The sequence below is a fragment of the Corvus hawaiiensis genome, chromosome 8 (assembly GCF_020740725.1).
Source record: "Corvus hawaiiensis isolate bCorHaw1 chromosome 8, bCorHaw1.pri.cur, whole genome shotgun sequence".
NCBI classification, from domain to species: Eukaryota; Metazoa; Chordata; class Aves; order Passeriformes; family Corvidae; genus Corvus; species Corvus hawaiiensis.
The window spans coordinates 13,900,790-13,913,609 of NC_063220.1; the positions used below are offsets into that span (position 1 = coordinate 13,900,790).

Consider the following 12,820-nt stretch of genomic DNA (forward strand, 5'->3'; position numbering starts at 1 on the left):
AGCTTCATCCTGTGCTTGAAAGCAGTGATCAAGGCTCCATTGCACTATGTCCCCATTCAGCCTGCAGCAGGCCTTGCTCCCACCTGTTAAGGAGTTGGCATCTGCACATTGAACCTGGAATTTGCTGCAAGGAAAACCATGATTTCCATGAGACTCATCTGGGTTCAAAATCTTGGGGCAGTCTCCCACTTTCAACAGCTGTTCCCTTGGGAAGGAAATTGCACCAACCAGCAGCCTCAGCCCCATCCTGCACCTCACTGCCATCCTTTTTCACCCCTCTCCAACATGTCTCTCCAGCCCCAACCCATCCCTGGAAAGCATCAGGCTCTGTCAGACTAATACAAACTTTTAATGCACATATTAAATAAATATTTCAATCATTTCATATTCAATTTGTACACAACCGAAACAAAACAAAAATCCTCAAGGAAACAGGAAAACCCCCAAACAATCAAAAAAGATTGAATGAAAAGTCACCCCTGGTTCTGGCTCCTATCCAGTGTCTTTGTTTGCCCTCCCCGTTAAGAATAATTGGTTTAACCCTTTGGAGAGAGTCACAGTCCCAGGGCAGCATGTGCAGAGCAGGGCTGGCTGAGGATGTTCACTCAAGAGATTTAATGTTTCCTTTGGGGTTGGGGTTTTTTTTCTTCTAAATAGAAAATTGGGCTTCTGTCAACACAGAAATTTTGAAAGAAACCCCCTCCTTTCCTAGGGGGACAAGGATGGCAGTATTTCTTATCAAAGAGGAAACCTGGAAGAGACAGTTGGCAATGGAAGCACCAACTATTATGACATGATACTGAATATTACCACAAAACAGCCTGGAATGGCTCCACAATAATTTGTAAACTTTGTTTAATTTTATGGATGAAAACTTGCATCTGATAAAAAAATATAGACAGAAAAAAAATATCAATTTTTGGTGAGAAGTTCACATTTTCCACGTGGGGAAAAAAATAATACCAGTTACCAGCCTGCTCCACAGCAGCTGTACCTTAGTACTTTAAAACAAACCAAATGCCAAAGATGCTCCCGTGGGTAAGAGGTACCAAGTCAGTTCAGGACTTTCTCTGGGGAATCCATCACCCCTGTCCTCTCCTGAGTAAAAAAGTAAGTTGAGAGTTGTGAAGCCAGCAGTGTTCTCAGAAGGATGCAAGCGACTTCCAGCAACCCCTTGCTCAGCCAAAGAAGTAGGCACATCCAAGGAAAGAAAGCACCCAGTGGTCCTCACCCCCAGGCGTCACAGTCAGCCCCCACAAGCAGTGCCCCCACATCACTCAGGCTGCAAAAACCACCTAGGAAATCTCCAACCATCTCCAAAATAAACCCCCTCCCCTTAGTTGTTTTCCAGCCTCTCCATCTTCTCCAGCAAGCATAGCATTAGTTCAGTTCATTTAAGTAGCACATCGCTTCCAGATTTGGATTTCCATGGTTTTTTTGCTTGTTTGTTTTAAACATGATTTTTTAACTCCTTTACCCCTAGAGCTACAAAAAAAAAAAAAAAAAAAAAAATTACAAAATAAAGCGCAACCCCGAACAGACTAGAACATTTCTAAGTGAAGGGCTCTTCTCCCTTCACCAGTCTTTGAATGTTTCATTACTTTTAAAGCTGGAGTACAAAAATAGAGCCTCTCTCATTTTTTTCCTCTTTTTTTTTTTTTTTGTAAAAATCAAACACCCCCCACAAAAGTATCAACAACTAGAGCAGGTAATTTTTTTTTATCCTCCCCCTCCCATTTTTTTTTCTCTGTTTTGTTTAATACCCATAAGGGAAGGTCTCTACATATAGTCCACCAAGCTCAGAGGAACATCCTCCAGGAGAGATGCAGGCAGATGGGGCAGGGGCAGGCACATCAAGGGCCCGCTCTGGAGCTGGAGTTTCTAGTCCTTTTACTTCTCCGGTTGAAGGGGTAGTTGAGGAACTCAAAGCGTCTGTGGGGCTCGGTGGTCTGGTGGCCCTTGGGAAGCCTCTTCATGAAATGCACCTCGCGCTGGTGCTGCCGGGTCTTGGAGCCCTTGCGCGGGCGGCCCTTGCGGGTGAAGGCCATGTACCAGCCCTCGTACTTGGCGTTCTGCAGCGCTGTGTAGTTGTTCTCCAGCACGATCTCCGTGAACACGCAGTCCTTGCCTTTGCCGTTGCTCTGAGAAGGGGACAGGAGCAGAGATTTAAGCAACAGGCACTTGCTCAGAGGTCTGCCTCTCACTGCCCCACACTGGACTGACTGATGTGGCAACAGGGTTGCAGTGCTTGCGGGCAACCAAAGGCTCACTGCTCCCACAGGTCAGAATTGCCCAAAATCTGCTTTTCCTCAACAAGCTGCAGGGAGCAGGCATTGTGACACAAACACTGCTCATTGCTGCTTACATACCAGTGCAGCTGGTCCCAGCCTTAACTTCCACCACATCCATAAGGGAACTTTTGCCTCCACCTGTGCCTGGGTATAACCATAAGCAAACTCTCCGTCCCAGTTCACCCATACATCCTGTCCCCCTGGCGTCTTTAATATAGGAGGGGCATCGAGGAGCATTGAGTGGTAGGAGAAGTGACGTGACATCAGTGGTGCTGGTGCCCACTGATGCAGGTGGTGGGAGGAGCACGGGGTAGCCAGGAACTGAGCTCTCCCCATTATGGGCAGCAGCAGGACTAGAGAGGGACCCACACTGGGCAGCCCCCAGGAAGCAGCTGCCATGGAAAATCCTTGCAGATAATCACTGTTCTGGAGGGATTTTGCACATCCATCCCCCCCACCCCCGCCATGGGAAGGGGCGTCGAGGCTCAGAAGCTGCATGACAAATCAGCGGGTGGTGGGATCTGGCCTTGGGGCCAGCCCCATGGAGCATCTTAACATTCCTGGCATTTGTACCATGTAATCGTGGAGAATAGACCAGCAATGCGCCTATTTGTTCGGAGAGATAGAAGGAATGTGCCCCACACGGCACCCTCCCACCTCTCTTGCTCCCCCTCAGGCTGCAGGATGGCTTGTCCCCCTGCCCTCAAAAAGGCAGTGCTGGCTGAGCCCCAGGACCCCCATCTCGCCACCCCACCACACAGGTAGCTCTGTATCAGGTCAGAGCTCCTCTCCTGGCAGTCTCTGCTCCGTGTCCCCAGCAGTTCCCTGCCTTGCCCATACCCTTGCACCCTACCTTGCCAATCAGCTTCCCCTTCTTGTTCATGCAGATGTAGAAACCTGTGGCTGCCCCCTTGATACGCACGCGGCTCCCAAAGGTGTCTGTCTCCACGATGAGCTTGGCTGGGGAGAGCAACCGAGGGGAGAGAGGGAGGGAGGTCAGAGGGGCTGTGGGATAGAGCCAGCCCAGGTATGGAGACCCCAGCAATGAACCCTGGTGCTGAGCACTGCAGGCACATGAGCTCATGCAACTGAGCCAGAGAGAGCCCTAAAATCAGCACATGAGGTTAAGATACAGCTTTGTCCCTCCCTTAATCTGCCCCTATGTCCCTGCATGACCTTGGACATGATCCTTTGCCACCGTGAGCTGTGCTGGGTGGGGAGTAGCTCTGTTTTACCCCACTCCACGGGGCTCAGTGGTTCAGGTGCCACAGAGGTGTCCCAGATGGAGTCAGGGCAGTGAGCAGGGCTTGTGCTGGAGGTCTGGGTGTGTCTGTGGGCAAGAACCAGGCAGGCACCTTCTGGAAGCGCACAGCATGCTGCCAGCTGTCCCCAGCCCAGGGGACACTGCTCCATGTCCCTCTGCCAGGCCAGGGCTGCAGGAGGAGTAGTGACTTTGCAGCTGGCAGGGGAGGCGTGAAGGGTAACAGCCACCCTTTTAATGCCTTTCACCTTTGCACAAGTCGAGAGGGCGTATTGATTTGGTCTCAGTTTTTTAATGGAGGCATCGATCGACTTCCGAAGGAGCTATGCAAATCACTGGGTCGATGGGCCACCTATAAATAGAACTGTCACCTTCCCTCCCTGCCTTCACCCTGGGAACCCAAGCCCCAAAGCCCATCCATCCCCAGGGAAGGGGGAGGATGGGGACAGGACATCCTTCTTCCCAGTCCTGCAGCTGCTGTCCCCAGAGCAAGCCTCGATGGGGATGGTGGCTGCCTGTTTGCACCTCAAAAGGTCTGTGCTATGCCAAGCACCAAAGAATTCCCCACGGTGCTGAAAAGCCAGCTGTGACTGCCCCATCAGCTCTTGTCCAGCATCAGCCCATAGTACCACAAGTGCTATCAGAAAAGGCAATTAGAGTACTGGCCACAAAGATTCCAAGCTGACACTCTTAATATGGGTTTAAGTCTGTTGATGCCCAATTTATCATCTCTGATCTCTGCACAAGGGCCGCTCAGTTCCTCAGGACTGTGGTTCACTGCAGCTTGCACATCTCTAGCCCAGCATGCTCAGCCTCCAGCAAGCCCCAGTGAGGGCAGTGCTGTGGCTCTGGAGTGGGAGGCTCGGCAGGAGGATGCTTTGAATGGCAGAAGGAGGCTGCGGGTACACACACACAAGCTAAAACGAGCCTAAATCACACTATGGGTGAGGGGCAAATGTCCCCTCTGTCTCTGCAATGCCTCAATCCTGTTCCCTGTTATGATGGATGCTGCTCAGGTCAATGGCACCAAGGGTGGGGACAGCAAGCAGGCAGTGCTGGCAGCCACTGAGTTGACCAATGGAAAGATCATCCCCAAATTTGCTGGGGCTGACTGATTTGGTGCTGTCAGGCAGGCCAAGCTTGATGTGCATGCAGGCACCCCCTCCCGTCAGCATCACCCTGCAGCATCTCTTGTCCCCAAGCTACCGTGCACTCACATCCCCCTACTCCTAGGCAGGCACAGATTGAACTCAGAGACAGGAAATTTGGGAAGAGCCGACTCCAGGCTGTGCTGATCAATGCCCAGAGCCTGACAAGCACCTAGCATCCCCAAAATCACCCACGGGAGCGATGGCACTCTGCAAACAAAGCACTGAGACAGTGACCCCCTATTTATCTATATTGGGGAAAGGGGGAATTGATCTTGGAGGCAGTAAAAGGTTTGAGGAGAATTGATTTTTCTCTCTGAGCGATAGAAAGAGCTGGGAGGGAGGGAGGGATGAAGAGGGAGAGAGGGAGGGAGCAGGAGGCCTTGGCCTCAGTGAGCACAAAACCCTGCTTTAAAGATGCACATTGCTTCTCTTTTGGACTTTTCCCTTTTTTTTTCTTTTTCCCCAAAGGGCAGCTGTGATTTACAGCCACCAGACGGGTTTGCTGCCCTGCACGAGCCCAGCCCATGTGTCGCTCCGGCCCCCTCATCCACAGAGGATAAAGACAACCTGGCCCCAGGGACTTGCACCCCTAGACCCTTGTAGGCAACTCGTGAACCTTGCAAACTCCAGCCCCAGCCAGCAGAAAACCCTGGGCATAGATAAAAACCAGCAAGTGGGCAGAGAGCTGTGCTGGTGTCCCCAGCCACTCGTGGGGTTGAGTTCAAGCTGCAGCTGGCAGTGGTTTTCTTGGTGGCAGGCACAGCCTGGGAGGGACAAGCTGGGCTGCAGCTTCCCTTAGAATTAAGGCCGCCCACCTTCCCTTAGAATTAAAAAAAGTCAATCAAATATTGACAATTAAGATAAATAACTGAAAACGCCAGACTTGATGTTAAGTCGGCTGTAAAAATGTCAGCGTGGGGAAAGGGGTCATCTGCAAAAATAAATCAACCCCTTTTACACACCCACCCCCAAAAATGAGACAGGAAAAAAAAAAAAGGCAGAAGGAACGGCTTGGGGAGGGGGGGATCCTTGCTGCAAAAGTGGATTTCTAGATAACATTTGGGGGGAGTCCTTTTTTTTTTTTTCCTCCCTCTTTTGGGGAGGGGGCGAGGCTTAACATTTTCAACTCCATTCTTTCATTTAAGTGACAGATTTATCCCAGTAAAATTATGTTTCATGCTCAAACTTTGAAGGGAAAGTGGCTACGTAAATGCTGAAAAAATGCAGCGAGACACACTTGATCCCCCAACTGGACTGCGAAGAGGAGAAAGTATTCAGGAAATGTTAAAAAAGGTGAAAGTAAGAAGCGTTTTAATAGTTCTTCCAGACATGGGGGCCTCCCTAGAGATTCATACAGAACAATCCTGAACCTCTATTTTAACATTTACAGACTTGCAACTCTTTTAAAACTTTACATCTGAAAAACTGCTTGTTCTCTTTCTGGTTTAGATCAGTCTTCATTTTCCTCCTTAGCTCTTCAAATGCTTAACCTTTCTTTATTACATTTTAATAGAGTTTTTCAAGCCACCACCAGTCCCCTCCTTCTGGCCTTATTTAAACCTGGTTGTTATTTAAATATGCACTAACTGTTTTTTAAAATCCAGGCGTTAGAGGTCTAAAACAAGATGGGATTTTCTTTTTTTGCTTGGGAAATTAGCTACTGCCCTTTCAAGCTAGATCTGCTCCAGTATGGGAATAATTCATTTGCAAGATTAATTCTGGATGTATGGAATATCACATGGAACCTGCACTGTGCTTGCACTGATAATGTCCAGGGTGAAATTTTCAGCCAAAGTAAAATGAAGAAAAAGCCCCCAAAACCCAGAAAGGTAAAGAAAAAAATTGTTCCTACTAATCTACCCAAGCAAGGTAGGGAAATTGCAGCTAATACCAAAGAACAAGAGTTGCAATCCCTGTGCACAACACACAGGAACGCAGGTGCTTCCCTGCCCCGGGTGCAGGATCAGGCCTCCCGCAGCCGGCCCCGTGGCGCTGCCAGGGCTCGCTGGCCCCACTGACCCCTGCGCCACGTTTGACCATCCCAGCGTGGCAGTAGCTCACACCACCAAAGTATTTGGGCTTCAAGAGTCCCCAGCGGAGAGACCGGTCCCCCTGCCCTAGAGAAGGTGGAGGTTTTGGGGAGAGGGTGCCAGGACGATGCAGAGGGGCTGTGGCAGAGCACAGGCTCTCACGCTTGCAGAGTCTCTGCTTTGTCTCTAGAGACACCGCAGCATCTTCACCTGCAGCTGACTGCCTCGCTGACCCTCTGCTCGGGATTTGTGAGGAGAAGGAAGGGATGGGACTATATCAGGAAAATGCCACTTTAACAGTCCTAGTTCAGGGAAGGCTTCCAAAGCAGTCATTCCCCCTTTCTCCTCCCTGCCTCTTCTTTTTCAAATTTACTTTCTGTTTCTGTTTCAGAAGGAAGTCTCAGGGATTCCCATCCCTCTAAAGAGCTGGGATGAAATGACTGCTGATGCTCAGGATGCCACAGCCCCGAGCCCTCTGAGGGCTCCCCAAACCCACCAGGTTTGCCCCTGGTGCAAACCAAGAATTAAAAGGAAAGAAGCAGAGCCTATCCTTCAAGAACTGGTCTCCTCCCTTGGCACAGGGAACCCGCCCTCACCTTGAATCACACAGCTGCTGATTACTGACCCCTATGTTCTCCTTTTACAAGCCCCCACAAGCTGAACGATTTTAACGATTTCTGGCTAACAAACAGGACGGAAATCATCAATCGCCACTATGGGCTGCAAACACCTCCCCAGCTCCCCCCTCGCCTGCCCACATCGTGTGTCCTTACCGTGCACATCCCCATCCTCTGCCATCGCATTGATTTTCTTGTTGTCCAAGATCTGCACATGTTTCCCGCTGGTCCGGCTGTACAGCTGGTAGGTACGGACAAGCCGCCGGCTGAGCTGATCTGTCACCAGGCTCTGCTCCCTCACATGCTGTGTAAAATTAGGTGGGGACTGAACAGTTACCTTTAGGAAATTAAAAAATATACAACACACCATTATAATCTCTACTCCTCAGCGGGGCAAATGGGCTGAGCCGAGATCACTGGCCTCCAGCTGGGCTTTACGGGGAGGCCAGGAGCCAGGACCGCGGCGGTGCCTCCTGTGCCACCAAAATCTTTCCAGGAGAAGGAGCACTAAGCGCTGGGACACAGTGATCAGAGCCCTATACAGAGCTCTAGACATGCCCAAAGCAGAGGGGCAGGTGGCTTGGGACTACAACAGTGCTTGGTGAGCCCAGAAGCCCCTCCAGGGCTCAGGGGGTCCTAACTGGCGCTGGGGTACCTTGAGATGGGCGTCAAGGCTGGGAGGTGGAGGGGGTCGAGGCGAGACATGCAGGATGGCACTGTGTTGCCCTCTCAAGGGGCTGATGCTTTCATCCCACACCTCTCTCACCTCTGCAGGAACATACTACTACTCCAGCTGCCCCAGGCACATATCCCAGCAGTTTCAACAGCTGCCTGTCCTCTGGGTCTCAGGCTCTTTATTTGCTCCCAAATATCCCACTCAATAAGCTCTTCCAACACAAAGTCCACAGAGATGGTAGAGCTGTGAGGTATAAGAATTACAAGAAAACCATACCCCAGCCCAGGTATTTAGTGGTATAACAACCTGAGGATACCAACGTGCTACCCATGCAATCACAGCCCTCATCCCCAGTCAGTGCCAGCACGGGGTCTTCCCCAGCCCACCAACCCGTTAGTCCCAGAGCTGCAGCTGAGCCCATCCTCTCCAGACCCGACACTGCTGCTCCTGGGCTTTAAATGATTTTCATGAGCAGCCAAACCTGCTCCCCCCTCAGCCCCGGCTCTCAAGCTGGCACAGAAGTCTTTTTCCCCCCTCGTCTCAAATCCCTCTTTTAAGTCTGGAAAGTTTCGCTGCTCCCTGACATTTATAAAGATGTATTCTGAGCAAATGTTAGGAGATCGCTCCTTTCAACATCAGAAGGCTGGGACTACCCCCCACCACCCCCACGTCAAATGGGAAGATTTCCTCCTGTCTTAAACAACAACAGAAAACCACAATAAAAGCAAAAGCCGCTGCTCTCTCAAAGCCAGCTTTATAGAGATATCTCCCCTTGACAATGTCATCTCTCTCCCTCTGCTTCTGCCTGTGCATGTGTGTTTCCTATAGACGGGTTTTGGATAATACAGCAGGATTCTCTCCCCAGCTCTGATGAGGGTACCATGTGGAGGAGAGGTCATTAGCCATGCTGCTATTTGGTCTCCATCTCACACTCCAAAATATTACAGCTATGTTTTTATACAACTGCACACTCCCAGTGCTCCATTCCCTTCACTATTCAGCTGGAAATTCCATTTTTTTCCCCCCAAGCTTCCAGGAAAATAACAATAATAAAAAAAGTAGCTTAAAGGGCATTTTAAACAAAGCTTCTGCACCTGTGATCTCAGGGGGAAGGGGGGGCTTCACCCCGGTTTGGAGGCGCACCGCTCCCAGCGACGCATGCCTGCTGGTATGCGGGTGTTGCACAAGCTCTGCCCGGGACGTTTAATCTATTCGTGTCACTTCTGCCTCTGCCGATACAAACCAGCTATGCTAAAGTCTGACACTTTTAAGCTGAATCAAAACCTGCGCTTTTTACTAAGGCTTTTGCAGGGTTTCTTTTCCTCTTTTTAATTCTGCTTTACTTTTTTGGATGAAGCCATATAGGAGGGAAAAAAAACGGAGGAGAAGGATGGGGGTATCCACAGTGTAATTAGAGGTCGGGGGACGGGAATTAAAGCTGCTTTAAGATAACTCTGCGTATTTCCTTGAAATCCCGGTACCCCCTGCCTCGCAGCCGGAGTCCCCAGCACCGTATTTTGCGTCCCGGGAAAGGTGGGTTCCCCCTTGGCTCCGGCTTTTTACGACCCGGCAACTTTTGTCTCCTGGGTTTTAAACGGCTCCTCTTCCCTGTCTCCCTCCCTGCCGAGCCGCTCGGCGGCGGCGGGGCACCCCCCATCCCCGCGGGGCGAACAAAGCCGGGCAGCCCAGCGGGCTCTTACCTGGGCTTGCAGGCAGAGGACGAACAAGTGCATTAACCTGGGAGGGGGAAAAGCGGGAGAGAGGTGTGAGCCGGGGGGGCTGCGGGCGCGGGGCGGGAGAGCTGGGGCTGCCGGTACTCACACGTAGCTGAAGAGCGAAGAGCAGGGATCCATCGCGGCGCCGATGCGGAGCCGGGGGCCCGGGGCCCGGCGGCGGCGGGGAGCGCCCGGGGGGCGCGGCGCTGCCTCAGCTCCTCGGTTCCTCTCGCCCTGCCGGCACGTCCTCACCCCAAAGAAAGGAGGGCACAAGCGGCTACAGAGGGGAAAGGCCCCGGGGACCCGACCGCCCGCCCAGCCCCCGGGGCGCTCGGCCGGCGGCCCCTGCCGCGGGGAGCCCCCCGCCCCGCTCCGCGGCCCCGCTGCCTCCCCGGGAGGCGAAGCCGACCCGCAGCCCCGACGGCGGGGGCGGGCGCGGCCCGGGGCGGCAGCCGCAGCGGGGGAAGCCCGGCCGGACGCCCGCTACCCTCCCGGCCCCGGCGGTACCTGCCGAAGCGGAGCGAGCGGCGGGCCAGGTGTCGCCGGGGCTCGGGGCTGCCACTAAGGGCCGGGCTCCGCGGCCAGTCGCCGGCGGGACTCCCTCCCCACCCCGTGCCTCAGTTTCCCCATCGGTAAAACGGGGTTTAAGGGCTCGGAGGGTGGGTCGTGGATGCGGTTCCCCCCGCTGGGGGTTCGCCGCTCCGCGGGCGCGTTGTGGATTGGGAGCGGGCGGGCGAGCCCTCCCGGGACGTGCCAGACATTAAAAGGATTACCGGAGGAGGGGGATGGAGGGGGCCGGAGTTTCGAGAAGGAGTGAGGCTGAGCAAATACCTCCGCCGGGGTGGGGAGCGGGACATCCCCGCTTTCTCCGCGAGCATCCCCGCCGGGCGCTTACCTTGTGGAGCGGGCGGGCGCCCTCAGGGCCGGCGCTGCGGGGCCATGGGGCCGGGCGGCGGCGGCGGCGGCGGGACGGGGCTCAGCCCCGCAGCCCGGGCAGGGCCGCCGAGGGCTGCATTGTTCCGGCGAGCCCCGGCCCTCCCGGCCCCGCCACCTGTTGCGCACCGGGGCGGGGGCTGCGGCGGGGCTGCAGCGGGCGGCCCCCGGGGCCGGTACCTGGCCGGGGCCGGCGCCGCCTGCTCGGCGCTGAGTGACAGCTGCTAATTTGCCGGCCGTGCCCCGCTGCCGGTCCCCGCGCTCCCCGCGCCCTCCTTTATCTTATCAGAGCCCATAATTACAATTGCTATTTTGCTTCCTCGAATCAGCAATCAGCGCTATCTGCCGCCGCTGGAGAGGCAGCTCCTGTCAGCCGCCCCTGAGTGACAGCGCGGCGGCTGCCCCGCCGCACCAGCACACACACCCACAGAGACACACGCGTGCACGGCCCGCCCGCACACACACACGGCCCCGCACACGCACATACATGCACGCTACCCTCACACACACAGGCTCCACGCAGTTCCCTTTCCCGCACGCACAGCTGGCACATGCGTGCAGCCTTTCCCATGAGGTCCCCTCCGTCTCACTTGCACCCCTGGCACACTGTGCACCCCCCAGCACAGTTATTCACCCTTCGCTTTGCTTACCCCTACCCGCAAAATACACCCCTCTGCCTCACACACAGACACACAGCTGCAGCCACGGGACAGTTCTCTCTCTCGTGTGCACGCTGACACGCAGCTTGCGCACCTTTCCCCTTGCTCAGGCACCCAGCAACCCTAGACACAAGAGCACCAACACCTCTCCCCACCATACAATGCGTCACCCCAAAACTCTGCCTACTGTCACCTCTGGGGATGGATCTCCCAGGGTTCTCACCTGATCTTGCCCAGCATCCTCACTGCTGAGGGGTGCTGCAAGCAGGTGCGGGAGCCTGGGCACTGCCCCACCACTGGGCTGACCCCACAGGGCCCAAGGAGAAAACAGTCCCTGTATCAGTATTAACAAACCCAGTACAGCACAGAATGAGCAACTGCCTTGTGCTGGCCAAAATTCCCCCAAAATTCAGGTCCTTGTTCATTTTCTTTCCCTCTTTTTGGTGCAAAAAGATTTTAAGGATGTTTCTGAGGGGGCATCCTATGTGTAGAAAGAAGTCTTGGGCCAAGCCTGCATTTAACTGGAAACATTTAGGAGGACCACAGGAACAGGCAGGACAGGCACTGAAGGTGCTCGGCAGAAGCAGGAGCTGGTTTCCAAGGGCAGGACACATTCACACACTCAGCTCATCACTACAGCACATGGTCAGGGGAAAAATCCTCCAGGATGAGCTGTGTGAACAGCTGATGTACCACAGCACGGATGAGGTGGATCCTCATATTCCCCTCTCTGCACTGCCTAAGGAAAACCAGGCAAAACCAAAGCAGGAAGCACTAGACACTCCTGATGTTCTAAATTCAGACAATCCCCACTTTTTTATACATAAAAAATTCAAGGAATTTAGTCTATTTCCCAGATGCTGCTCTCCTTCACCAGTGGCCGTCTCCACTTTACCCCTGGTGGGCACAGGATCAGGCACACATTATCCTGCACACTACAGTCTACTCAATAGCACCGTGTCCAGAATAGTCTGGGCTGCCTTAAATTGGGAGATTTATGGTGTCCTGTACGGGGTCAGAGGCAGCCACAAGCTGACAGTTCTGTGTGCCCCCTGCCCTCGGCAAACAGGCTCAAGTGCCAGTCATGGCTGTAAAATCAAGCCAGTGTGGGATCACCCAGGAGCGGCCACACTTCCCCTGACAGCAGATGACAGATGATGCTCCTGTCAGCCATCCCCGGGCCTACAGCCAAAGCCTCCACAGGCCCCATCCTACCCCACCTTCGGGAAGGGGAGAGAAATGAGAAGGTTGGTGACAGCCAGGGACCAGCAGCATCATGGCTGCTGGGCTCATTCCACCTCTGCTGCTGCCTTGGATCATGCCCACAGTCTGCTCCTTGCAGGGAAGCCAGGTGCCTGCACAGAGGCATTTGCCTTCTTCCCTTGGTGCTTCCCAGCCCACCTGTGTTCATATCAAGTGTGACACCCCCCACCGCCTTTTGTTTTTAAGTAAAAAACCTTTTTGGATAGGCTCTCTCCCGTGCCAGG

The 12,820-nt window shown here is 53.8% G+C and overlaps 1 protein-coding gene across 1 annotated transcript; it reads right to left on the minus strand.

Moving 5' to 3' along the window:
• Positions 1-406: 406 nt before the first annotated feature.
• On the minus strand, positions 407-9,879 carry FGF8 (fibroblast growth factor 8). The gene is made up of 5 exons (XM_048311618.1): positions 9,848-9,879; positions 9,727-9,763; positions 7,507-7,687; positions 3,145-3,251; positions 407-2,141 (listed from the first exon to the last, which is right to left on the minus strand). The coding sequence occupies exons 1-5, from the start codon at positions 9,877-9,879 to the stop codon at positions 1,854-1,856; spliced, it is 645 nt and encodes a 214-aa protein (XP_048167575.1). The 3' UTR covers positions 407-1,853.
• Between the last annotated feature and the right edge of the window lie 2,941 nt (positions 9,880-12,820).

Coding starts and splice junctions, on each gene's coding strand:
- FGF8 (XM_048311618.1), bottom strand. CDS start 9,879: ATGGATCCCTGCTCTTCGCTCTTCAGCTACGT. Junction 3,252..7,506: donor AGAGGATGGGGATGTGCACG/GTAAGGACACAC, acceptor TGCTCTCCCCAG/CCAAGCTCATCGTGGAGACA. Junction 2,142..3,144: donor AGGGGAAGCTGATTGGCAAG/GTAGGGTGCAAG, acceptor TCCCCTTCTCAG/AGCAACGGCAAAGGCAAGGA.